Source organism: Podarcis cretensis (genome assembly GCF_951804945.1).
Source record: "Podarcis cretensis genome assembly, chromosome: 7".
In the NCBI taxonomy this organism is placed as follows: Eukaryota; Metazoa; Chordata; class Lepidosauria; order Squamata; family Lacertidae; genus Podarcis; species Podarcis cretensis.
The window spans coordinates 2,674,244-2,702,174 of record NC_137176.1 but is presented as its reverse complement, the minus strand read 5'-3'; the positions used below and the strand labels follow the sequence as shown (position 1 = coordinate 2,702,174).

The window sequence follows — 27,931 nt, the reverse complement described above, 5'->3', positions numbered from 1 at the left end:
TAAGGAACATGAAACCCCAACATGAAAAAGACCATTAGGTAAATGGGATTTCAGTGCACTTAAACAGATGACCTCAGGTGGGACCTGAGCTCCACCCAATGGTTGAAGCAAAATAGTCATTTCTCTGCACATGTAACAGTGGCCTCAAGTGGGACCTAACATAGCTCACCCATGTAAGTCGGGAACCTACAGGAAAGAAGAAAAGGGCTTCCTAAGGTTTAGGGAATGTGTAATAGCACACACCTCCCAATAGCCACTTCCAAAGAAGCAAATCTTATAATGCTTTACAAAGGTCCTGGGTCTACAAATTTCAAGCAAAGTAGCCTTCAGGGAAAATGTTGCCAATGTAGCTACTGCTCTAGTGGAATGAGCAAAAGCTTTAGTTAGTGGTGATAATTTAAGGCCGGTGTAAGCTAAATAAATATAAGCCTTAAGCCACCCAGCCTAAGTAGATGTGGACACCTTCCAGCTCAGGGAAGAAGAGTGGGAAAAAAACAAAACGGGAATCCAACTGGTGGAATGGCTTAGTCCTAGAAATCTACATCTTTAATTGCCAGGACACACCTAATGACTGCTAGGAGTTTTCAGAAGTGTGGACAGAAAGAAGTCAGCTACTGCTGACTGTGGAAGAGAGATAATTCCAAGGGAGGGAGGGAGGGAGGGAGGGAGGGAGGGGGCTAATTTGAAGGGTTACCCCATCCTTATGGAATAACACAAAGGTTCTTGTCCACTGAAAGGGCATTGAGCTCAGATATTATTCAAGCTGAGGTGACAGCAACCAAAAACAGCACTTTGAAGGAAAGCAAGAAAGAGGCGCAGAAAGAGGCAACCAAAAACAGCACTTTGAAGGAAAGCAAGAAAGAGGCCCGAAATGCAGCTTCTGCCAGACTGATAGTCCAGTGTGTAAACCCTAAGAGGGGAACCTGTACTGAACACTAAGAGATTTTAAGATAGCTCCACAAAGAAAATGTTGAAGGAAAGGGTGAGAACTGAGAGGCACAGATGGGAAAATGAATAAAACAAAGCTACACGCTTGAACCCACAAAGTTGCAGAGGTAGGAAGGAACCACTTCAGTGAAGGCAAAATCAGAAACAGGGGATTCCAAAAGAGGAAGCAACTTTTTATATTGTTTTGTGTAGTGATTTTGCCTTCAACCACTAAGTGAAGCCCATATCCCACCTGAGGTGACTGTTACATGCACAGAGAAAGAATGTTTAATTTCCCCCATTATCTCAACAGCAAAGGTCCAGTGCCTCACAGTCACACCCACCATGGTAGAGATAGCTGAACCAGAAACACTCACATGGTTGTTAGATCATGTACACTGTGCCAAATGGCAATTAGCTAAGGGTGGGGGAGTGGGCTGTCAGACACCTAGAAGGCTCTGCATCAAGGTCATGCAGGTACAGTCTCAGGTGTGCGACTCCATGACCAAAAAGGAAAAAAAAAAGAAAAGAAGAAGAAGAAGAAGAAAAAGAGTAATTACAAGGCAAGTCGCATACTCAAACAACCCAGTATCAAATAGCAGAAACACATTCCAATTACTATGAACATAAAATCACCAACATTTAAATTTTTTATTGATGATGATGATATTAAATTGCCTGTGCCTAACCTGTTGCTCTCTGACGCACTACATTCCTTGCTTTCTCAACTCCTGGTACTCCTGAGGTGGTAGCACTCCTAAATCTCATCGGTTCCACAACTTCAGGATGATTTCTCCAGCTTAAAGAAAATGATCTTCCAACTGTAGTTCCCTTCTGAGGTTCCAAATTGCCACCTTTCAAATAATGGAATACAGAGGGAAAGTAACTGCACTGTGTTTTAAAATGAAAACAATTCAAAAGGAAAAATCTAAATGAACAAATTCATCTAGTTCATGAACATAACATCAGTTGACGCATCTCAGATTGAAAAAGAGAGAGGATGAATAAATATTATAAGCAGGCTCTTGATTCAGGGAATGCATTTCAAGATAGTGATTCAACCAATGAGCAAAGGCTATTGGAAATTAACAAGGAGAATATGCAGGAGATGAATTCAGTGGATCTTCTTCAGAGAAATTAGCATTCATTAAGAATTCTCAAAATATCAAACACATGGACAAGACATTCATTTGAATGTTGGCGAAAAGTAACACTTCAGCATGTTCATGCCCAAGTTCTTATACAAAAAGCTACAAAGTGTGGTGGAAGAATAAAAAATATTGATCTCTTGTAGCACGGGAAGTGAGAGAAGCCACCTCTTCAGTTTCTTCAAACGCTAGTGTTTTAGGAAAACAATTATGACCATTCACACTTTCCACAGTAAACATATATATATATATATAAATATTAGTGTGTCTATAAGCAGATGGCTGCATACATGCATCTTACTGTTACAAATACTTGCTGCAGAGACATACTGAGGATATACAGCCACCCACTTGCTACAAAAAGGGTAGGTATTCATAATGGCACAGTCTGGGACATCATACCATCCATAAGTTAGCAAAGACAAAGAAATCAGTCAGAAATATAAAACGGGCTTGAAATGTACTTTTGGCAAATATATAATTCTTTAACTAAGCCTATTCCTGAAAGAGGATGTTCCATATTTTCATATATTAGAACATTTCAAATTAGCAGTGACAATTAATAATAATAATTATTATTTATGTATTCATTCATACATACATATATACATACATACCCCTCCCATCTGGCTGGCCTTCTCCAGCCACTCTGGGAGGCTCCCAACAGAATATTAATAATAAAAATAATAATAAAGAAATAAAACATCAAACATTAAAAACTTCCCTAAACAGGGCTGCCTTCAGATGTCTTCTAAAAGTCAGATAGTTGTTTATTTCCTTAACATCTGGTGGGAGGGTGTCCCACAGGATGGGAGCCACTATTGAGAAAGCCCTTTGCCTGGTTCTCTGTAACCTCATTTCTCGCAGTGAGGGAACCACCAGAAGGCCCTCATGCTGGACCTCTGTGTCGAGGCTGAACAATGGGGGTGGAGACACCCCTTCAGGTATACTGGACCGAGGCTGTTTAGGGCTTCAAAGGTCAGCACCAACACTTTGAATTGTGCTTGGAAATGTACTGGGAGCCAATGTAGGTCTTTCAGGTCTGGTGTTATGCGGCCACTCCCAGTCACCAGTCTAGCTGCCACATTCTGGATTAGTTGTAGTTTCCGGGCCACCTTCAAAGGTAGCCCCACGTAGATCGCGTTGCAGTAGTCCAAGTGGGAGATAACTACAGCATGCACCCCTCTGGCGAGACGGTCTGCGGGCACGTAGGGTCTCAGCCTACGTATCAGATGGAGCTGATAAACAGCTGCCCAAGACACAGAATTGACCTGCAACTCCATGGACAGCTGTGAGTCCAAAATGACTCCCAGGCTGTGCACCTGGTCCTTCAGGGGCACAGTTACCCATTCAGGATCAGAGAGTCCTCCACACCTGCCTGTCCCCTATCCTCCAAAAACAGTACTTCTGTCTTGTCTGGATTCAACCTCAATCTGATAGCCAACCTCCAACCCCCAACCGCCTCCAGACACTCACACAGGACATTCACCGCCTTCACTGGTTCCGATTTAAAAGAGAGGTAGAGCTGGGTATCATCCGCATACTGATGAACACCCAGCCCAAACCTCCTGATGATCTCTCCCAGCGGCTGCATGTAAATGTTGAAAAGCATGGGGGAGAGGACAGAACCCTGAGGCACCCCACAGGTGAGAGCCCAGGAGTCTGAACACTCATCCCCCAACACCACTTTCTGGACACAGCCCGGGAGGAAGGAGCAGAACCACTGTATAACAGCGCCCCCAGCTCCTCTAGACAGGCCAGAAGGATGTTATGGTCAATGCTATCTAAGACCACTGAGAGATCCAGCAGAACTAGGAAACAGCTCTCACCTGTGTCCCTAGCCCACCGGAGATCACTGACCAGCGCGACCAAGGCAGTTTCAGTCCCACGGTGAGGCCTGAATCCTGACTGGAAGGGATCTGAATATTCTGCATCCTCCAGGCGTGACTGGAGTTGTTCAGCAACCACCTGCTCAATCACCTTGCCCAAGAAAGGAAGATTTGAGACTGGGTGATAGTTGGCCATATTGGCCGGGTCCAAAGATGTGTTTTTAAAGAAGCAGTTTACTAACTGCCTCTTTCAGCGGTTCTGGAAAGGCTCCCTCACAGAGGGAAGCATTCACCACACCGCAGAGCCCATCGCCCAGCTCTTCCCGGCTCGCTTTTATGAGCCAGGATGGGCAAGGATCAAGGAGACAGGTGGTTGGTTTCATTCGTCCAAGCAGCCTGTCCACATCTTTAGAGGTAACAGATTGGAATTGATCCCATGCAACTTGACTAAACACGACTCTAGCACTCTCCTGCCCTGGCCCTGCTCCCACAGTGGAGTCCACCTCTTTCTGAATCTGAGCAACTTTATTTGCAAAAAACCTTTGCAAAATCATTGCAGAAGATCTTGCAGTCCTTACTGGGCCCCAATGGCGAAGGTGGTTCTGTTAAATTGTGAACCACCTGAAAGAGTCTCCTGCTGTTGTTTTCTGCAGATGCAATAGAAGCGGTGAAGAAGTTCCTCTTCGCCGTTGCTATTGCCACTTGGTAGGCTCAACTCTGAGTCTAACCAGTGTCTGGTCTGATTCAGAATGAGTTTTCCACCGCCAGCGCTGTACCTGTCTCAGCAATTGTTTCATCACCCTCAGCTCTGGGGAAAACCACAGGACTGTCTGGGCTCCATGCAATCGGAGAGGACGCTTTGGAGGCAGACAGTTGATAGCCCTGGTTAACTCCACATTCCAGTGGGCTACCAGGGAATCAGCCATCAACATGGGATAAAGCATCCCCTACCACATTCTGGAAGCCATTAGGATCCATTAAGTGGCAGGGAATACCAGGTCACACATGTCCACGACTATAGTTGGCCCAATTTATTCAGGGACAGCTTTCCATGAAGTCCCGAGTAGCCCCTTGTTGTTGTATCGGCATGGATGTTAAAATCCCCTAGGACAACCAAACTGGGTGTCTCCAGGAGAACATCCGCCATGACCTGAAGCAGCTCAGGTAGAGAATCCTTGGTGAAGCGGGGAGGTCGGTGCACCAGAAGAAATCCTGTACTGCCCCTATTGCCCAACTTCCAGAACACTCAGAAAACTGGGTCTTCCCAATAGGACGCCTGGTGTAAGCCAATGATTTCCTAAAAATCACTGCAACCTCCCCCTCGGTGCCCACATGACCTGGGTTGCTGTGCGTAAGAGAAACCTGGTGGACAAGCAGCGGCAAGAACAGGCCCATCTGCTTCATCCAACCAAGTCTCTGTTACACATGCCAGATCAAGTTGTGGTTGACAGCAGTCTTATGAATCATTGAACTGGCATTGCACAGCAGCACCTTCAGATCATGTGGGTCTCCCTTGCTGATTCCAGTATTCTTCCAGTCAAGACCAGACCTGGATAGTCTTCAAACAATGACTAAACCTGCCTCCTTGGTAATGATGTGGTTTGGTCTTAGCGTAGTTCCGCCCATGATCACTGAGATTGGGTGTCCCAGTGCATCCCTCCATGTGGAACCCAGCCCCAGCCATTCTGTTGGCTGGGGCCCACTCCCAGGCAGCCCTGAACCTCTCCCCTTAAGAACAGAACACAAACCATACAATGAACCAATAAAACAGTAGAGCCCCCCCCAAAAAAACCAATAATAAAAATTTACAATTATACTACAATTAAACAAATCCCCAGCCCCAACCAAACGTCCATCCCACCCCCCACAAAACAAAAATAAAATTCAAAACACCACAGATTAAAAACTATTTAAAACACCTAAAAACATTTAAAAGCACCCTCAACATTTGCCCCGACCCCAGAGACAAAAGTACTGCTTCTAAAAACTTCCCATTGTACAAGAAGTATACAATGTAGATAAACTTAAACTAGACTTTGAAAGGTGTTTTAATTTAAATGAGGATATAAAAACTATCTGTTCTTCAGATAGTAAAAGAACTGCTCACACGTACTGGAGAATCCCAGTTCCAATTATATTAGCCACTGAGTAGATAAGAATAGGTAAACAGCAGTTTCACTTTCTGATTCTGCAATGCACAGAGAACCCATCTTAACTCATGATACTAACAAAGCATTTCAAACTTCAGTTGTTTTTCTGTAGACAGGAAATTGCAAAAACCGCATCACAGAAATACAACATGTATATGATCAAGGGATTGTACTTATAATTTTATGCATATAATTTAATATCATTGATTGTGTTCAAATTCAGGTTAAAATTAAAGTTCCAGCACTTCAGCCGCTGCTAAGTTTCCAACACAGACATTCAGATAAGCTACATACTTCTTGCCTACACTCAGTTTGAATATATTTTGCTCTTTATTTAACGTTACATCTGATCAGCTTCAAGACACATGAAAATCTCCTGATTTTTTGTGAGCTCATTTACTCTATGCCAATCAAAGCCCGAGAATTAAGTCATAAAAGCTGGTACTTCATTTGCTGCTATCAGGACAGTAGACGAAGAATGTATGCTGAGTTGCAAAAAACACGGCTGAGTGAAGTAAGGAAGATTAAGTGCAGAAGAAGATAGAAAGTAAGTTGGGGTTAACTTTGCAATATAGCAGTAGATTAACATTTATTATACATAATATATAATCATATTTGCTGTGACTGACAAGCTCTTACAGCTAAACACACCCAACTGTTAGAATTTTAACTGAATCAAGGTTTACCTTTTCCTCGCTGTATTTTCTCTTTTTGCTCACTTAGCTTATCCAGTGGCAGATTGGTCATTTCAACACCATACACTGTCCTTGCCAAAACAGATGTAAGAGAATCCATTATGTTAGTCCATTCAGTTATTAGTTCTTCCCAATCTGTAAGGGATGACAGCACACGTAGTAACTCATCCCAGAGCTCTCGAGATATATAAACACTCAGATTAGCACGAACCCAGGCCACAATGAGTGTCTGTGTTGGGGAGACAAGAAAGGGGATTGGAGGGGTGAATAAATTGACTTTTCATCTAGAATTTGACAACAGAAAAAGGATACATTTGCAAGCAAAGGCAACCCCCCAACAGTCAAGGCAACATCACTAATCCACGTTCTAGATTCCAAGGGAATAAAAAAAGTTGCACTAAGAAGCAGTAACTTTTCCACAGCCTAAAAGCTTGTTCCATTATCTATTTTTGAAGTCCGAAATGTTTCAAATGTAATATAGGATATTCATTCAATCCATTTATTCATATTCTGACCAATAACTCCTAATTCTCCTTCTTAAGATACAAGACCTATAATACATTATTTGCAATTAAATTGCCAAAAACTATTCAGAACAAAGGAAGGCACTCAGAGTGGAGTCTTTGGAATTGTTGAACCTAACTTAGCCATGTTAATTAATTTCAATAGATTTCAATATTTCAATATTTACATACCCTTTAAGCATTCCTGTACTTTATTTTCTAATTCCAATTTTTAGACAATTCTTGTTTTAATATAATGGAGTTATAAGTTCAGCTGAACACTACTGCTACCAGCCTATCATTTTCCCAAGGAACAACATTACACTCTTTTTTTCTTACTAAAAATCTTTCTGCTCTAACTCTCACACTGTTAGAGGCAGTTTTCACACACAGGAAAAGTTAAGCACTCTGTAATTACAATTATTTCAAGATGACGGCCCATACCCGAAACAATAATCCTGCTAAACTTTGAGCAAATGTATCCTTTACTTGGTTCTCTTTTGATCTATTCATGACAACTTCTGTTATCTTAAGTAGTATCTGTAGCATTTGCTCCCTAAGACAAAATAGAAAAACCACATGTTTAGAAATAAATCCCATAATTTTATTTTACATATGAAAAATACATAAAATATATTAACAAATGTGATGCTCAGAATAATAGCTACACTCCCTCAGAATAATTTTGGCACTGCCATTCTTCAGACAGGATGGTATTCTAAAAAAGATCATTTGGGTTCTGCAAAAGACATTTAAGTGCATGTAAACACCAGGTGGGACTTGAGCCCTACCTGGTGGATGAATCACTGCTCCAAATCGAATTTTCAAAAGAAAGGAGACACATAACAGAGAACAGTGACAGCCAACCAAGACCAGAACAATGAATGAGACTCTCTGTGGAATAAATAACAACAAAGAAAAGGAGAAAAGGCTCCGGTAATACGTCGTGCGTGTAGAAAAACAACAAAGCCAGGCAGCTCAAGGCAAAATCCCATACTGCAGAGTGAGGCCCTGAAGTCACCTGTTTATATGCACAGAAATCCTCTTTGCAAGAAAGAACCCAAACGGTCTTTTCTCTGTACATGTAATGGAGACCTCAGGTGGGACACAGCGGTGACCCATGTAAGGGAGAAAACTACCAAAAAAACAAGGAAAAGGCTGCCTAGTGATTGGGCAGGGTGGCCATTTTGTAGTGCTTGATAAAAGTACTGGCTTTGGTCCAGGTGGAAGCTCTACAAATTTCTTGCATGCAGCATTCAGAGAAAATCCTGTCGGTATAACTAGCTGAATGAGAATTTTTTTTTGTAGATGGTGGCAATGTAAGGCAGGTGTAAGTTAAGAAATACAGGCCTTAAGTCACCTAGTCAAAGTAGAAGTGAACACTTTCCAGCACAGGAAAGAATGGAAAGTGGGGGAATGAGAGTATCTGACTGGCAGAAGGACTTGATTTAATAAATATACACCTTCAATGCACTTCACACATCCAAGGAATGTCAGGCTTTTTCTGGGGGGTGAGGTGAACAGGAGATGGACAGAAAGGAGAAAAAAAAAGGGTCCACTCCTGCTTGACGTGCCTGTAGGAGGGGTGCACAGGAACATGCAGAGAGGCCTCTGCTGGTTATGGTGGCTGCTAAGGGCAAGTCTCCTTTGAGCCTTCTGTTCTTAGATACGCAGAGCAGATCTAGTTCTTGGGGAGGGGGGGGGACTCTGGCAAACTCACTTGGCTGCTGCACAGATTCTAACACACCTGACACTTGCCTCTGTTCACTGCTACCTTGCTCCTGTTCTTCTTCACCCATTATTTCCAATGCCTTTCCTTTTCCTCTGGGGTGTGACCTGTCTCGAACCACCAGTCCAACACCTCGTTCAATTCCCCTTCCCATTCTCTGGAATGCTCTTGGGGTGGTGGTCTCTACCACTCCTCCTCCTCCTCCTCCAGCCAGTCCCTGACATTACCTGTGTTGTCTTCTGATCCATGTATATGACACACTAAGTCTATGCCAATAAAGGAGATTGATTGATTGATACTGTAAAGCACCCTGTGATCCTTGGATGAAGTGTGGTATAGAATTGAAATAATAATAAAAAAACACTGATGATTCCAAAGAGGAATTTCAAAAATTCCATTTGGAGCAGCAATTTTGTCTTCAACCACTAGGTGGAGCACAAGTCCAAGGTGAGGACACACACTTGCCCAGAGAAAGATTGATATCACAATCCGAACAAAGGAAAACAGCACTTTCCATGCATTTTAAAGTATGCTTATTAGATATGGAAAATAATAATAATAATAATAATAATAATAATAATAATAATAATAATTTATTTATATCCCGCCCATCTGGCTGGGCCTTCCCAGTCACTCTGGGCGGCTTCCATAAAAACCAAAAATACAGTAAAATCACACGTTAAAAACTTCCCTGAACAGGGCTGCCTTAAGATGTCTTCTGAATGTCAGGTAGTTGTTTATCGCTTTGACATCTGCTGGAAGGGCGTTCCACAGGGTGGGCGCCACTACCGAGAAGGCCCTCTGCCTGGTTCCCTGTAGCTTTGCTTCTTGCAATGAGGGAACCGCCAGAAGGCCCTCGGTGCTGGACCTCAGTGTCCGGGCAGAATGATGGGGGTGGAGACGCTCCTTCAGGTATACTGGACCGAGGCCGTTTAGGGCTTTAAAGGTCAGCACCAACACTTTGAATTGTGCTCGGAAACATACTGGGAGCCAATGTAGGTCTTTCAAGACTGGTGTTATATGGTCTCGGCGGCCGCTCCCAGTCACCAGTCTAGCTGCCGCATTCTGGATTAGTTGTAGTTTCCGAGTCACCTTCAAAGGTAGCCCCACGTAGAGTGCATTGCAGTAGTCCAAGCGGGAAATAAAATATCAACACAGTAAATAAAACACTCTGTATCCATGAAGAACTGCATTAAATCAGAAGTTAGAAACCTTCAGCCTATGGGCCAAATTTGGCCTGCCAGGTCTCCAACGACCCCCATGTAGATAATGCATTTGGAGATGTCCATGCATGACCTTTCCCTTTTAGAGTTAAAGATGGGGGAAAACAACAACCAAATGTCATGATTTCAAAACTTATTTCTATGTAGAAAATTTCAGATAGGGTTGTAAAAAAAAAGGGTACAGTATGTTTTATAAATTTACACGTTTTAAAATTCTGAAATATTCAACGCTAGCAGCAGAGCCTACTTAGAAGTAAGAGCCGTTAAGTTCAATGGGACTTGTTCCTAGGCAGACTCAATGTTTTAGATCATTTTTGAGATATGTTACGCATGTCACACATAGAGGAAATACATTAAAAACATACCATGTCTTTTTATTCATTGGAAGATCCATAATCATGCGCCTAAATATACTCAAAACTGCTCTGCATGCATCAACTTGCTCCTTCAGGAGTGCAGGTATTTCAGTACATGGTTCCAATAAAAATACATTTGCAGAGTTTGTCAAGAATACCTTAATATTTTGAAGGAAGGAAAGAAGAAACAAAGGGGATGGTGGGAAGAATAGCAATCAACAAATTTTATTCAGTTATTCTAATGTTAAACTACATCCTGTTCAGAACACTTAACATGTATTCTCACAACCACAAACAGGAAAGCGCCTTTACATTCCTATCATGGTAAAAGGCATACAGAGTTTGGTTTTCAAAACGTTTTGGAGCCACTCACCACCGTTTTTTATCCTAGTGGGATATATGATTGCTGGTGAGCCACAAAACCTTTCTACAGGTGGCATTTCTCTTCCTAGGAGAAATTCAGGAACTTTCTCTAAAAGACATTGGGGGTTCTAATACATTATTGTCTTGCTCCAAGATTATTATAAATAATATCTGATAGTAAACATAAGATAAAAAATAAATAAATAGTTGTCATCCCTTTTAGTTCCCCTTTGCCTCCCAATAAAATACTTTATTTTTTGAAATTTGTCTTTATTGATTTTAAAAGGCATTTCTTTAGAATTTCTCACTAAAATCTCCTCATGAGCTAGACATTTGTATTGTTAAAACATTACACAATATTTTTGTTTTGTGCCCCCTGGACTTTGGTAAAGTTAATCCAAAGGTCTTTACTGTTTAATATTTCTAGAATTTAGCAGAAGGAAAGGGTCTTTAGCATTATAACTTAGAAACTCCCAAGGCTCCTGGGCAGCCTAGGGATTCTCTAGGCTAGGATCAGCCTAGAGAGCATCTTATTATACTTCTTCTTCGGAGGGCATACAAAAACTACCAGTAAAAGTAAAAACTACCAGAAAGCCTCTCAACTACTGCCCAGTTCAGTTGCATCAATTTCCAGATTTTTAGCAGCTTGAAAGAAGCAGCAGCCCAATAATACTTTCAGTGATATTTGTCCAAAGCATTCATCTTCAGACACAGAAATAGTAATAGTAATACTGGAATTAGAAATATTCTGCTCCATTTGACTATCGTGATATCCCATAAATGTTACCTGTAGTGTAGCTTGAAGACCTGCTTTGACATTCTTGTTTTCATCTTCTAATATACACCCTCTATTAACCGCATTAGAGAAGGAATGTGATCTTCCCCAACTAGATGACCTTTTATGTCCAGAATGGCCAGTTGTAAGCTTCAAAAAAGAAAAGAAAAAATGACAATATGCACTGGTTAAGACAGCATATCAAATTTATTTTTAAATGGTTAAGATGTAATAATTTAAATGCAGCAGGTCAGCCCAAGAAGTACAAGCAACTTCCACGGCCCTTGAAGCCTTTCAAAAATCTGCAAGTCATGTCTTTCTCCAATCCTAAACATGCTTCTGTTGGATGTAATCCCCAATGAAATCAGTGTTATTCCGAAGTTCCAATATCTTTTTTTATTAACTGGTCATCATTGTATCATATAAACACATTCAAATGCTCCTTAAACTATGACATCCCTTCATGTCAATGATACCACCAGGAAAGTCAAGTGTTGTCATGAGTAGGCACCACACAATTGGGCAACACATGTTACCACTAGGGCAGGCGATATCAGGTTTTCAACACTGTGATGTATCACCAGCTGAACACCATGATATAGCGACACACTGTGGTGCTGGAAAGGAAAGAGCATCACCCCTGGCCCCACAAGGCGCCAGGGTGAAACCGCTGCCACTCCTGCTTCAACCACTGCCTGGTGCAGAGAGGAAGGAGGCAGCCAGAGAAGGAAGTCAAGGCGCCAGCCAGCTGGCAAGTCCCACCCATGATATACTGCCAGGTGAAGGCATAATATATGTAATTGAATGCATAGCTTTGTTGGTAAAGCATGAGACTCTTAATTTCAGGGTCATAGGTTCAAGATTCCTGCACTCCAGGCGGCTGGACTAGATAAGCCTCATGGTCCCTCCAACTCTGCAATTCTGTGAATACTTCTATAGGTCTAATATATTAATAGGAAAGGCTAAGTTCATTACTTGCAGTATTCACAAGCGAAGGAAAAAAGTACATTTTATTACTCTGATGTTTTATAATTTATTCCATCATGACATAGCTGATGTTTTATTGATTGGGTTGTATCCAATCGTATTGCTCAGCTGGCAGGAAGGCTTCCATCATCAGAACAGGGAGGGAAGCAATTTTCAGTCATTCCTTCTTCTCCACTCTCATCCCACCTCTAAATCTGCTCCAGCTGGATGACACCATTGATACAACCCATTGAATTTTTACCTTTTGTACACTGCTTTGGAATCTCTCTGCATGAAGGGCAGCATATAAATATTTTAAATCAAATAAATAAAGGTCATACTATCACACAGAGGAATATAACAAAAACTTGGGAAGAAAATATCCAAAAGTATCCAAATATCCAAAAGTGGTATATTTGTCCTTATTAGGAGGCTAGGACGGGAACAGGCACATTATTAGTGGTAGATAGCTAGATGAAAGGCCACAAATGAAACTTTGTGAAGTTCTATTATTCTTAGCCTGGCTAGTCATCATAAAGCACACAAACCTCCATTAATTACACATTATAAACTATCCACCTATTTAATAAAGGCTGGTGGCATACATGTTTGCCTTCTGTTTCTGCTGTTGGATGATCTAAGACGTCATCATCATGAACCGTTTCCTTCATATCCGGTTCTTCCATGAACACAGGCTTCTCTTGGAGTATCCACTTCCTATATACCTTCACTACTTTTTCTGATGACGATATCTCAGACGAAGGCAATAAAAAAGCCTAAAATGTCAACAGTACACATTACTGATACATAAGAGAAATAAAGTACACTTGTACAGATTGAAAGTACATTACAGATGAATGTCTGCAGGCCGGAAGCAGCTCCTGGTGCTCTCCTATCAGGCCTACAGCATCTCCTCCTTGGCCCACTGCAATTAGGCTTGAAGAAAACATTCTGCTAGAAGTCTTTTTCAAGCCTTACTGTGCTGCAGGGAGGAATTTCAAGGAAACCCCCCCCCCAAGCTGCAATTTCCCCCCTACCCATGCCACAATTAGGCTTGAAAGACACCTTTTGGGTACAATATAGGTTTTTCCCCTCCAATAGATTGGAGGTGGTAAGAGTGAGTGTACTATATGTGTGTGCTACACCCATCTTAGATCAGAAGAGAGCTATCCAAAACATTTTAAGATTTGTTTACGCCGCTTCAATACATCAAGCCAATATGGAAATAATTAAAAAGGAGCATTCATTGCATAACATGAAAATTATGCAATAAGGTCACAGATCAAGAGAAGCCAACCTAGAGATTCTCTTCATATAATTTTTACTACAGGATAATGAACCAAGAGATCTGCAATCTTTTTTAAAAAATGATCAGCCTTTTAAAAGTTTTTGAATCCCAAACGATTCTCTGATTTTACAAAGCCATCTGTAAGTAGTATGGACATTTTTGTTGATAGAACAGACCCACTACAAATAAGGCTACAATTCTATGCATATTCCTTGGAAGTAAGACCCACTGAACATACAGGCTTGGACATCCACGTAAACAGACGGAATTAGACTTTACATCAAATAAATTCTGTGACACAAAACAACCAATCTGTTCAGATATTTATAACAGGTACAATTGGTTTGGCTTTATACTTTTCTTCCTCTACTGTGTCATTGTAAATGAGGATTCATGTTATTTAACTTGGTGTTGGTTCACATCACCTCACTATAAGTTAGATTTCTTAGTCCCTTCTTGGGGTAACATAGGGATCAAAAATACAAGTACAGTGGTACCTTGGTTCTCAAACTTAATCTGTTCCAGGAGTCCGTTCAACTCCCGAAACGGTTTGAAAACCAAGGCGCAGCTTCTGATTGGCTGCAGGAGCTTCCTGCACTCAAATCAGAAGCTGCATCTGACATTCGGCTTCCCAAAAACATTCAAAAAACTGGAACAGTCACTTCTGGCTTTGTGGCATTCAGGAGTTGATTTGTTCAAGAGCCAAGCCGTTCAACTACCAAGGTACCACTGTATTTGCCTTTGAACATTTGAATATGTAAGTAATGTCCAAGTTAAACTAAATAGTGCAATTCGAAAGTATGTCAGAAGAGGGCATATTCCACCTAACAATATTTAAGTTTTCCTTTTCTGAAAAGCTAAGAGCAGGGACAAAAACCCAGCTCCTTGTTTTTCACCTATTTCTTAATAGAAAATGTGGTACTTTTCACAGGCAGCACATTTGGCATTTTTGTGCACTTTATCTCTCTTTCCTACACTCACTTATTATTTTCACTATAACAGTCACACTTGTATATCCCACAATTTTCTCTCTAGAGAGAAGCAAAAGATTTTTAGCTGAATTATCTCAGCCTTTATTACAACTTTAACATTTTGCACCACATTCCTAAGTTTATTCAGAAATAAGTCCCAGTGAAATCAATGGGACTTACTCCCTAGGTACATGAGCTCAGGACTGCCACCACAGCTTTATTGTGCTTTTATCTTCCATACACCTCTAGAAATATTTTACTCATACTTTCCCAAGACCTCAGAAGATTACATTGATTTATTTTACCTTGACAGCAACCTACAGTGATGAAGGTTAGGAAAAAGAGAGACAGACTGGCCCAAGTCCTCCTAGTACATGTCAGGACTGGGCAAGGATTTAATGTGATCTAAACCTAGCACACTACTACATTTCCACAGCATACATACATTTACCCAGAACTAACCTGACGAAATACTTCATTGACAAAATTGACATAACCTCGTGTAGACAAAAGGATCTGTTGCACCATCTCATAGACGACCCGGTGTTGTTCTTCAATACTGCAAAAGCTGGAATCACTGAGCCTCCTCTCAGTCAACGTGCCATTAGTTGAATGACTTTTCTCCTGATCCAATTCAACACTGTTCTCCACTTCAGAATTTTTATCTTGAATTGCACCGCCCACACTCTTAAGTAACATTGGGGAGAGGGGAGAGAGAAGACAGCAAATTATAATTTATAAACTTAATATGTAGTGGCTTAGCAGTAGGTGTGAAATCTTTTACATAGTTCAAGATACATTTGTTTAAATCCATGTTTAAAGCCACATTTCATTTTTTGTAACTGCCAATTGTCACAAAGATGTTATTCTACTATTAAAGAAAAGCTTATTTCAGAACACATTCTATGTAATTATGGCTAACAGTAACTCTCAAAACGCACAAACAGAATGGGTAAAGCCCATGTAAATATCACAGTTCATTTAACAAAGCATTAGCTATAACCTTCCAATTTAACATTTTTTAAAGGAATACAAACATGTATACAATTTACAACTCACTTGAATGATTCTGGGCAAAACGTCCCCTCCATTTTTAGAATTCTGTGTTGGTGTGAAGTACTTCTTTTCCAGAAAAAAGTTTACAAGCCATTTAATAAAGGCTACACGAGCTGTCATGTATGGTATTTTTGTGCTATAAATGTTTTCATTATTACAAGCTACACTAACATACGCTGGTTTGGGTCGCAGGCCAGGAATGTCTGTAAATCAGAAAACAGAAAATGTAATTTTAAAAATTTTGACATTGTGAATTACACGGTTCACAGGGAAATTTTTCCACTCAGTGAAAACAATGAAGTCAGCTTTCTCAGAGAAAGCAATATTTTGTACAAGTATTGAACTCCATGTTTGAAACATTACAAAGCCATATAAATGATCATTTATCTTCCTCAGGCAAAAAGTACAGAAAGGGTGGCTTAAATTTAGAAAGTCATCATATATCACTTGAACTATCTAAAGTGTCACAAGTTTCACATGTGAATTGTTTCTCCGACACGTCCAGCTTTCTACCCCTACAACTTGATTATATAAAAAGACATAACACTCAGGTTGTTTTGCCTTTAGCTTTTAAAGAGAAGTGAAACTTTTACTATACCATTGTTAAAATCATGCCTACTGAATAAAAGACAAAGGCTGAAATCCAATGCATGCTTACCTGAAAGGAGAACACATTTAGGTCAGTGGGCCTTCCTCCAAGCAAGCATGTTCAGGATCAGGCTGTAAGATCCTCAACCCTAAACACATTCACTTCCCTAAAGCATTCTTGTAACCCTCTAAGGTAGGTCAATTTTATGCCATCTCCATATTGCAGGTGGTTGGCTGAAAAGCTAAAGAACCGTGACATGCCTGGTGTCCCCTGATGGGCACCCTTCTGCCACTCTCATGGTTCTCTGGATCAGAGTGAACATATTTAGAACCAGAGAGCATAGTAAGAAAATATATTCAAATGTGTACAAAGAGACATTAAGAGACGCACAGAAAATATACGTCTCTCACACTTTATTTGGAAAAAATAAAAATAAAATGGCTACTCACCAAGCACAGGTTTGTATACGTTGGTTAGTTTTGTAAAAGAGGGAAATAAATGAGGAAGGTAATACTTTCTGAACAATGCAAAGAGAAACTTAAATCCAGTATCACAGTTCTCTTTATTCTTCCATTCCAAGCTCGCAGCCTACACCAGAGTAAGGAGTGTCATGTTAATACACAGCATACTGAAAAATAAGTCTAAATGAAACACTTTATATGAGCACTTAAAAAAATGCACTGCTCTCCAATCCCATATTTAGGCCTCAAGACAGACGAGTTTAAAAATCAAGCAGACACTAAACAGAAAGTACTTGGTTACTGATGTAACTTTGGTAGCTACTGAAAACACCTCTCTTCATTATCTTCTTCTTTGGAGGTCTTTAAGCAGAGGCTTGACAACCATATGTCAGGAGTGCTCTGATGGTGTTTCCTGCTTGGCAGGGGGTTGGACTCGATGGCCCTTGTGGTCTCTTTCAACTCTATGATTCTACGATTCTTCTTGTTTGAACACAGTGCACAGTCAATACAGACAAGATCTTGGCTGATCTTAAAAGTCATGTTGGAAGACAGGGGAAGAGGCAGTGCCACAGGGAATGTCCAGGACCCAAGCCTAGACTCTGACCTATGAAGTGCACACATTAATAATGAAGACACTAGATACTGATGAACATCCTCAGCGACGAATTATGGAATTGTGTCCTTACAATATACTCTGCTTTGTTATCTTGTGCTTATTTAGATATGCTGTGAGCAGGTGAATATATCATCAAGTTAACCAATGCTGAAGAAGCAGATTTACATGTAATTACATGTAATTACCTGGATTACCATATATTTTAACAGTAGCTGAAGGAAATAGCATGTTGGGTCCTCAGCCGTTTTTTCTCCAGAAACATGTGGTAAAAGTGGAGTTATTTCTTCAGGATAAATCTTTGCTAAAATAAAAAAGAAGTAATTTTGAAATATTTAAGACACAGTTGCATAAACACCTTCTTTTTTTAAAATGAAAAATTGGGGGTGGGAGCTCAGTCAGCTCAAGTAGAGAGACTGCGGGCACCAGAATCCTCCACTTTCAGATGGCTTTCCTCCTCTCCGGTAGAAGAAAATCCCCAGGATTATTGTTCAGTAAGGTATAAATACCCATGCCTACAGCGGCCACTGGATCTAGAGCAGCCCAGGACTTTATTGCTATATAGATGAGGGTGGGATCCTTTTTAGATAAGGATCCTTTTTCTAGGTGTCCTTTTTCCTTTCCCCCCTTCCAACTGACACCCTCTGTGTTCTAGAAGCTACTGAGACTAGATCCTTATTAGACTTTTGTGGGACTTTTAAAAATAAATCATTTTTCTTTTCAGTTGGGTAAATTCATATGCTTCTGCAAATCTGGGAGTAACTCAAGTATGCAGAAACTACTGTGTCATTTTTAGGTGACCCTCTGTAACTGAGAAATGAGAGAGGCACTGGGCTACTAAAGGTTGATATCAGAAGGAATAGCAGTGTATCCTAACACAAGAGCTTCTATTCAAGCTTCTAGTTAGCCATGTCTTCCTCCAGGGTATCAAATTCCATTCCTTTCCCTTGCCAATTTCCCTTTTTCTTTTCTAAGTAACACTCAGTATACTGGGGCTACTGAGGACCCCTCAACCATGCCCAAAGGAAGTACCTATAAGAACATCTGGAGACATTTCCTAATGTGAGAGAGAGAATGCCACTACTATGATGAAACCTGCAAAAATACTTGCACATTGTCTAAAAACAAACAAAACCCACACTTTTTTCTTTGAAATTGTTTTTTCTCAAATGCAAATTTAGAGAGATTCAATCTATGGATTGACTAAAATTCATATGATTAATCAACAAAGTTTCTTTAATCAGGAGACAGTGCAACTAAAAACTTAAGATACTTGAGAAAATATCAGAATATAGCAAAAACAAACCATCAGTGTGACTGGGAGGAGAGCTAATGAGAGTATCGAGTGTACATGGACCTCGTGAAGACATCACTGCAGGAAAACCAGGAACGAGGCAAGCAAAGATTAACAGTTGCTCTTCTGCACAATTTGTCTGGAGAGCTTGTAACCAGAGAAGAAACAGTCTGATTCCTTCACATCTTATCTAGAAAGAAGACACATTTTAGAAAGCAATATAAAAAGAACAGTCCAGCAACGCTGGGAAAATAAGAAATAGACTTAACACCTTAATAAAGTACTTTGTTGTAACTGCTTTCAACCAATACTGCCAAAAAGGGTCACTGCATTCACTTTGCAGAGAAAGTTTTCCCTTTGAAGAAGTTTGCAATCAGTTGTTTAATTGGAGAAAAGATTTGGCACTATAGTTAATACTGCCATATTTTCCGAAGTCCAGGTTTCAGACGGAACCGATATGACTTCCATTTATGCAATATGACCTCTACCCTCTCCTTCCCCTACACATGCCCCATGGTGTCCCCAAATCTGTTCCGAAGGACTGAGGTAAACCCCAGAAAAGATTCAGCAGGTGTGCAAGGGGAGGAGGGGAAAGTTCTGTTGTGTAAATGAAAGTCTTTCTGCTTGCACAAGAAGCTACTTTGTGCTATTTTGAATACAACCCATTGTTTCCATATTTTACAAGAAAGACTGCAATGACTGAATGAGTAGCTTTCTTGCTCCTTTCTTATCCCAACCATTATTCCATTATTCCAAGGATATTGGAAAAATTAAGATTGTATTGTTTCTTGCACCAGCTAAAGACTTTTTTGTTTCAAGCATGTAATCAGACATACAATTTTTAATTTTATCTTATTATGTATAAACAACTGATGATTTTTAGGTTTACTTGCTTAATGAACATTTTATGTTCTATGTAAACCGCTTAGAGATTTATAGATGATTAAGCAATATATAGATATCCTAAATAGGCTGTATCTCTGTGCACCTGGAAAAAGAGAAAGATCCAAGGAAGTGGAATTGCTGAACCAAGGAAAGAAAAAAAAACTCTGCACAAAAACAAAATGTTAGGTACAGAACATCTCATTGCTCAAACAATGGAAGAAAGAGGGATAACACAAGTGCCGCAGCAACTAAAAATTTTTATTGAGCTCAGGGCTGAAGACTATTTCAAGGTCATCCACTGCACTTGTGTAGCCCGGCTTTCTTTTACCCTTGATATACTGCTTTGCTATCTTTGTTCTGAGCTCTTGCCTATGTTTGGACCCTGTGTCAGTCTGGAAATATCTGAAATTTCCAAGTTTTCTTACAATACATCTACTTATTTCTTGACCTTAAGTCTATCTGTATCATTGCTTCTTAGCACATTTCAAAATATTAAAGTTGTCTTGTTTATACTTCTGTGATACATTCAGGGCCTTTCTTCAAGCTGGAACTCACTGAAACTCAGTTCTGGCACCTTCCAGGTGGACACCATTGCCATTATAAGAGAACAGGGGAGGGTTCATGGTGAGTTCTGGCACCTCTTTTTTAGAAAAATAGCATTGGGTATGTTCATACATATTTACCACTGTACAAATACAGTGTTCCAGGCAACTAGATCCTATCAAATAAAACTTCGGTTTATTACTTTGTTTACCGATTCTAATTACAAGTGTGCCCACAGCAAGAGACACCCCATTAGCATTGTCAGGTGGGTTGCTAAATCTGTAGTGGATCTGCGAACTCTCTTTCTAGCCATTTTACAAAATTCTGCAAGCCTAAGTACACTGCTATCACCACTACTTAGATAGAAGGTATACCAGTTTCCACAGCATGTGATGGCACCCAGTCTATTAGAGGCTTTCATGCCACTCTGTGGGGGCTACTGAAGACTGAAAAGTCCTATGGCAGGTCATATCTTCAGCTGTAAAGGATGTGACAGGTCCACAACAACTCCAAAGCTTAAGAGCCACACTCTTGATTTCACGAGTGGACATGAACAAAATACCTTACACACAAAGCTACACAAAAGAGAGGAGAACATGCAATACTTGAATCCATCATTCTTCACCATATTCTGAAAGACAGCTTTGAACAGTCTAACCAGAGATTGCTTCAAATTGCAGCCACAAGTTTATAAGCAGGTGTGGCTGACTGCATGCTGGTGTCATATTGCTCTAACACAGAACATCTTTGTTCCTCCATTTTTTTTAAGCTGATGCAAAATAGCTCTATCACTTGCTGCCCTACAGACTATAGCTCAGTAATAGAACACATACTCTGCATGTATAAGATCCCAGGTTCAATCACTGACTTTGCCAGTTAAGAGGATCAAGCAGCAGGTGATGGGAAAGGCCCTGGAGAGCCCCTGGAGAGCCAATCCGAGTCAGGGATGAGGAACCTATGGTCCTTCAGATGTTGTGGGACTCCTGCTACCATCAGCCCCTGCAACAATGCTCAGTGGTCAGGAATGATGGGCACTGTAGTCCAGTAACATCTGGAGGACCAGTTTCCCATCCCTAGAGTAGACAGTACTGGGACAGATGTACAAACAGTATTGCCTGATATAATGCAGCTTCCTGTGTTACTATTTTATTAAACGTTTTATATCCTACATTTTGTGAAGCATTTGTGATTATTTTAGTGAATAGAAGATGGAGCCCTAGTTTTTCTGGGCTACATTCAGGTTGTATGTGCCAATCTTTTCATTAATATTGTAGTATTCCCCTTCAGTGTATCTGAAGAAGTGTGCATGCACACGAAAGCTCACACCAAGAACAAACTTAGTTGGTCTCTAAGGTGCTACTGGACAATTTGTTAATATATATTTCTACTGCTACCTAATTGTAGCATCACTATAAGATACAAAGTAACAATAGCTAAAGGTTAGGCACATTTCTGCAATGGGAACACAGGCAGAGGATGGGAAAAGGTCCCTGCTAGCACAGGAGACACCTCCAAATTATAACAGGACCATCTTGCTTTCTGAGTTAAGACTCCTGGTTCCTCTAAATCTCCAACTGTACATGAGCACTTGAAAGAATGAGCAGTTGAAAGCAATTAACATGTACATAGCTAAGGAACTCAATTAAAACAAAAGATACATATTATTAATGGTTCAGTCTCAGTTCCTTGGGCTGGCAATGAATTGGAACCGTCGATATCCTCCCTTCAAGGCCTGCCCTTTCTCAAAACCTCTTGGGCGAGGATTACAAAAAACAACCCATTTTTACAACTAACACTTAAAGAGTGGTGTAGATGGCAAATACATCTGGCCCCCCTGAAGTCACCCTTGACGCCCATTCTGGACCATCCAGCATTCTGTTTTGATGATAAGTATTATCAATATCAATGCTGGGAACAAAAAGGAATATATAGGATCAAAGCTATTATGCCTATGTCAGCATCTTTATTAAAGGGTAAACTAAAAGATAGCCCACATAGTAAGTGCCAACTAACCCACGTTCTCTTTTGTTCAGTACTGCAGCACAAAGGAGAGGGTCACTGCCCCCTGACTCCCTGTGATCTACTTTGCATTAATGTGACCTTGAGTAATAAGGGTATGGCTTCTAATATATACAAAATTCTACTTAGTAAAGCATCAGGCTCTTCCCAGGGGCTACGATCAATGTGGGAGAGTGATCTGGGCCTTCGGATAGAGGAACAAGTATGGGAAGCAATATGGTCTAAACCCCCACTTAAAGCTACCTCTGCAAGAATACAGGAAGCCACACTGAAAACATTGCTAAGATGGAATTGGACTCTACTCCGTCTATCTAAAACTGGCAAAGGCTACTCCAGTTTTAGGTTGGCAAGGTTGCGGACACACTGGAACACTGCTCCATATGTGGTGGGACTGTTGCATAGTTCAGAGATCCAAACCTTTGATGCTATTTGCATTATTACCTCACAGGTACTTTCCCCAGACCCAGCATTGGCACTCCTATCCTTGGAGTGTGGGACCAACTCATCTATCATGCAGAAATCTCTTGTGCTCATGCTTCTTGCAGCAGCCAGACTGACAGTGGCTGACCACTGGAAGTCCAAATCATCTCCTTCTCAGGAGCGGCGGCTAGCGAAAGTATGGGCCATTGCATTGTCAGAACACCTGACATAAACCGAGAGTCCATAATGGTTCATTGAAAATAGATCCCTTCTACTCAATATGGCATAAGATGTTTTCCTATGCTAACTCAACTGAACAGCCCACTTGTTTTACATACAAGTATGTGGAGAGGTTTTATTGAGAACTTAATTGACCCATCTTTTTCTCCTTGCACAACAACTGAAAGTGGCATTGTACTTTCAGTAGTTTATTGGTTTTTACTCCTCCTCTGTATCTGTGTTTTATTTTTTGTACTTTTAGATCTATTTTTATTCACCATATCCATAATTTTGATTGTATTCTGTAGGTGTTTATGCCAATAAACTTTTAATTTTAAAAAAGGAACTCAAAGATGGTAACAAGGGTTAATAGGTAAATGAAGAGAAGTACTGAATTTCACATGTTGATTTGAATTAACATGTTGGTTTGTAAGCTTGGGTTGTAAACTTCTAATTAAAAATGAATTTAAAACAGGAGTTGAAATACCTTAAGACAGTTTCCAGTGTGCAAAAGTTTCTTCAAAACTGAACCTGAAGAGTAAAAGAAAAAATACAGTAGGAAATGATGTTTTCAATCCACAAGTGAGTTCATTATGGCTGTTTATATACTAACCCAACTGTGCCATAGTCCAGAATAAGGGTCATGACAAAGGAGGTGTCATATTTTCCATTGGCCACATCAGCCTAAGGAGTTAAAGAACACACCAACTCACACCTGGTCAGCTATACAGCTTTATTTCAGATATGGAGCTTCACATCCCTGCTTCTACCTATGTTGTAGATTTCTTTTACCAATAAGTAAAGCCTTTCAGGAGGGCTTCACTCCTGGGGCGCGATTCCGTAATTCCTTCTCTGGAGGTTCCAATCCTCTCTTTTCCACTCCAGTCTTCTCAGAAGTAAATCCCAAACTGCAGGGAGAGTAAGACTTTCCAAAGTAACCTTGGTGTTCTGGAGGAACCTCTCACTACAGAGTGTCTTCCCTCAATGCCTGGCTTAAGTCCAGAACTCCTATGCTTCCGCAAGGAGAGGGGCTGGGTAAACCCAGGAGGCTGCAATTCCATTTATGGTCCTGTCCAATGGGGCTTAAGGGGATAACCTGCAGGTGACCTCTGGCAGGGGGGTGAGAGCCAAGTCTTCCCAATCTCCTTGGAGAAGCCTTACTAAGCTTAGGGTCTACCTATTGCAACCTGTTCCCTGCATTGTGCCCTTCTTCCCTCCTCCATGTTTTCCCACCCTCTGTTCTGCCTAAGGCACAACACCCGGGCTCCTTCCCTCCCATCAGGCAGATGACTGAAAATGCCCCACTTTGCTCCTCCTCCTTCTGAGGTAGAGACTTCAGGCACTGCCCAAATGTGGTCTCTTCAGGAGCTGTTGCCTACTTGGCATCTGGTGGTGTGATGGGCCAGCAAGCCTCAACATCTCTTCACAGCAACTTATTCGTACAACTTCCATAGAAATACTTAACATTTATATCTAGTTCCCAGAAACCACAGATAAGATGGCAATATTCTTTCTGCACCATATCATTTCAAACTGCAAATGAGGGTTCACCCTCATCAGCATGAAGAGGAAATGCTTATCTGTCATTTGGAAGTTGAATTGAGTGTTGGGAAATTGAAACTCGATCCTGACATGACGTAGGTGCCACTGTCAGGCAATTTTTCTGTCCACTGCGATGGTCTTCAACCAGTGCTTGAGGGGACTGCACTCTCTCTAAGAGATCAGGTACACTGTCTAGGAGTGCCATTGGTGCTTGGTTGGGTTACTCATTAGTTAAACACCATTTGCAATCTAGCCATCACCCCAATTGTTTCATGCCCTTGGGGTCCTGGATGTCATATTGTTTATGCAGCATGGCACTTCTTTTAGCCATGACCTTATGACTTAAGCCAAGGTCACAACTTTATGTATAAATTAGGATTCTTTCAGGACTCTATGGAAGAAACATAATATATGTCGCTTTGAAATACTTAAGTTTCTTTATACATGTTGGCCAAAGTAATTACCTGGTATTTGCCTCTCCCCATATGAACCGACCTGGACCCTGCAATCATTATCTCAGGGCCTACTTCATGTGCCTCCTCGACGAGAGGTCCAGAAGACGGCAACATGAGAATGGGTGTTTTCTGCAGTGGCTTCCTGTTTGTGGAATGCTCCCCACAGGGAGGTTCACTTCATTATACATCTTAAGGCACCAGGTGAAAACATTTCTCTTTAACTAGGCCTTTGGCTGATTAATGTTCTATGGCATTTTAAAAGTGTTTGTGGGAGGGGGGTTATTGGTTTGTTTTTGTTCATGTTTTATTATGTACTGTATTTTGTGTTCTCATTTTGTATTTTTTGTTGTGAACTGCCTTGCGATCTTTGGATGGGCAGTATACAAGTTTAATAAATAATAACAGTAATAACTAGATTACTTATTGCAATGTTTTGGTACTGCAACAAATTATTGCTATTAACATTCCATATTTGATTTAAACTAAATTATAGTACACCTGTATCCTATCAAATTTCCTGGAAACAATCTTTTCCAAGTGGCATGTGAGGAAAAGTAGCAAAAAGCAGGAAGAAACTGTCGTCAACACTTGCTGCTGCTCCTGATCTTACCAGGTGGGTTGAGCTCCTCTCCCCCCTCACTGAGGCTGTCAGTTCACCTTTCCTATGGCAGAGCAGCAGGACCAGCTGCTCTGAGTGTGATTATATCAGCTGGGCTCTCCTAAGCCTACCTGCTCTGAGTGAAGTGACAAGAAGCTGACAAATTCCAGCTAGGCCTCAGAAGTACAACTTCTCGCTGTACTACATTCACTTCCAAGAAGCTTGGGTCTCCATGATTTTTCAACTCAGAAGCCACCTGGACCTCAAATTTCCATCCAAGCTGGTCATTAAGAAGACCAATGAAACATTAAGAATTTGGGACTGTGTTATTTTTATTGATTTGTAAGCTGCTCAGAGCTTTTCCTACTGAAGGGTGAAGTATAAATGCTTTGAATGCATTAATGTATGATAAATGGTAGTAATAAGAAAAGAGTACCATCTAGCTCCATTAAAATTATTTGACATTTGTACACTGGCTTTAATGAAGGTGGAGAAATGTACCCCAACTTTTAATAAACTGAACTAAATTTTAAAAAATAATCTTAAAAAAATAATAATTAAAGCCAAACCTCACTTACCTATGCTGTGGAAATGCCACCGATAGAAAATTCTTTCTGGAAGTAGTTGTAATATTTTCTGGAGAACACAGATAATTCATATTTTATATCATATTGACAAAACAGCTGCTTGGCATCTAGTTTACATCACTTAAGTGCAATACAGATTAGGGTTTTTTAGGGAAGGTCAACGCTGTCAAATAATTTCTTTTACACTTAAGACTTCTGTTGACATGGAAAGAATCTCTTCACCAAAAGTATAAGAATCTTAGCAGGTAAAAACCTCTGGAATTTACAACATTGCTCAAAATTATTCATTATTGATCATTGTTAAGGAAAATTAGTTAAAACTAGCAGTCAACTGCCATGTGTTTATGCTTTATGAAGTAGCTAGTACTCAAGCACTGTAAATACTTATGTTCAGGCAGCTCTGGCAATACATAATCTTAATGACAGATGACATTTGGTCTCTCTCTCTCTCTCTCTCTCTCTCTCTCTCTCTCTCTCTCACACACACACACACACAATTCCTGCATTGCAGGAGGTTGGACTAAATGACCCTTGGGGTCCCTTCCCTTCCAACTCCACAATTCTATGATTCTATTATCTATATTTTCCCCCGAGAGCTATTAAGAAAAAACAACTGTATCATTCTACTTCTAAATAGGCTGGGCTCTGCTCTACGTTACAAACTTTTCCCCATTAAGGCTGGCTCAAGACATTTTGCTGCCTGCAGACAAAATGTCACCCACTCACTCCCCATTGAGTGGCCAACTGGAATGGCTGCTGAATCCTAGTTCAACACTAATAACAAAGCACTGCACTGCTCCTGAGAGGGATAACTACCCTGCTAGGGTAGTTATAAAGGTGGAGGGCAAGGTGCTTTGACACACAGCTCTTTCTCCAACAGAAGGGGATGGTCAGGGAGCTCAGAAGGAAAAACTGAGGCAGCGGCAGCAGGTGGGTATGTAGAAGAGGTGGTGGATGGGTGCAAAGGAGGCAGAGGCACAGGGGTGTAGCATGGGGGGAGCTGCCGGGGCGACGGCCCCAGGCATATTTTTATGGGGGCTGCTGCTCACACCACCCTACCAGCCCTGTGCTGCTTTGCAAGGCTGGGGGCTGGCAGGGCAGTGGGAGAAGGATGCAACAGCCACGAACCCTTGCATCCTTCTCCCTGCCAGGCCCGAGCCGCTCTGTAAGGGTGCGATCACCCCAGACTCACAAAGTGGCTTGGGGTGGAGTTGCTCCAGTGGTGTTGGCGGCAAGGGCTGGGCTGGCAGGCTCCATTCACCCTCCGCGCCCTGTCCTGGGTGCCACCAAACCATGCCCTCCCACTGCAGAGGTGTGCATGCATGAGGAGGCAGATGGGCACGGAGGAGGTGCAGAGGAGGGGGCGGCAAGTGGCAATGCTCCTTGGAGGCCACAACGGCCGCCTGAGGTGATGGCCTCACCTTGTCTCATGGGTGGGCCAGACCTGATTTGGAGTATGATTTAGTTGACTTTCACCCACTGTCAGTATGCTATGCTTGTATCCTTAACACATGATTTTGCGCACCTTGAGCTGACAAGAAACATATGCCTTAGGCATTTGTGTCTAACAAAAGCGAAAGACCTCTTCCAGTATAAATATATATATGGCAGTGAACTCCAAATAGCTAATGACATTTTGTTTTTATTTTCAGAGTAAAGATATACAAAATAACTTAAGAAACCCCATGGTGCAGAATATTCCTTATTATGCTGTACTTTATTCCTAT

At 41.0% G+C, this 27,931-nt stretch overlaps 1 protein-coding gene across 8 annotated transcripts in view; it reads right to left on the bottom strand.

The window, feature by feature from the left end:
* Nucleotides 1-27,931, bottom strand: part of RALGAPA2 (Ral GTPase activating protein catalytic subunit alpha 2) — a 209,264-nt gene that overhangs the window by 160,121 nt on the left and 21,212 nt on the right. For all 8 annotated transcript variants that reach the window (XR_013840655.1, XM_079983435.1, XM_079983436.1 and 5 more), the window contains 13 exons: nt 26,196-26,253; nt 23,510-23,553; nt 18,949-19,126; nt 17,831-17,946; nt 17,018-17,156; nt 15,983-16,182; nt 15,386-15,610; nt 13,270-13,440; nt 11,711-11,848; nt 10,570-10,718; nt 7,697-7,808; nt 6,741-6,978; nt 1,617-1,781 (listed from right to left, as the gene is read on the bottom strand). Coding sequence is in view for 7 of the 8 variants with exons in the window: in XM_079983435.1 (XP_079839561.1) it covers nt 1,617-1,781; nt 6,741-6,978; nt 7,697-7,808; nt 10,570-10,718; nt 11,711-11,848; nt 13,270-13,440; nt 15,386-15,610; nt 15,983-16,182; nt 17,018-17,156; nt 17,831-17,946; nt 18,949-19,126; nt 23,510-23,553; nt 26,196-26,253 (1,933 nt within the window). In the remaining variant the exon portion in view is untranslated. The remainder of the gene's footprint in view (nt 1-1,616; nt 1,782-6,740; nt 6,979-7,696; nt 7,809-10,569; nt 10,719-11,710; nt 11,849-13,269; nt 13,441-15,385; nt 15,611-15,982; nt 16,183-17,017; nt 17,157-17,830; nt 17,947-18,948; nt 19,127-23,509; nt 23,554-26,195; nt 26,254-27,931) is intronic.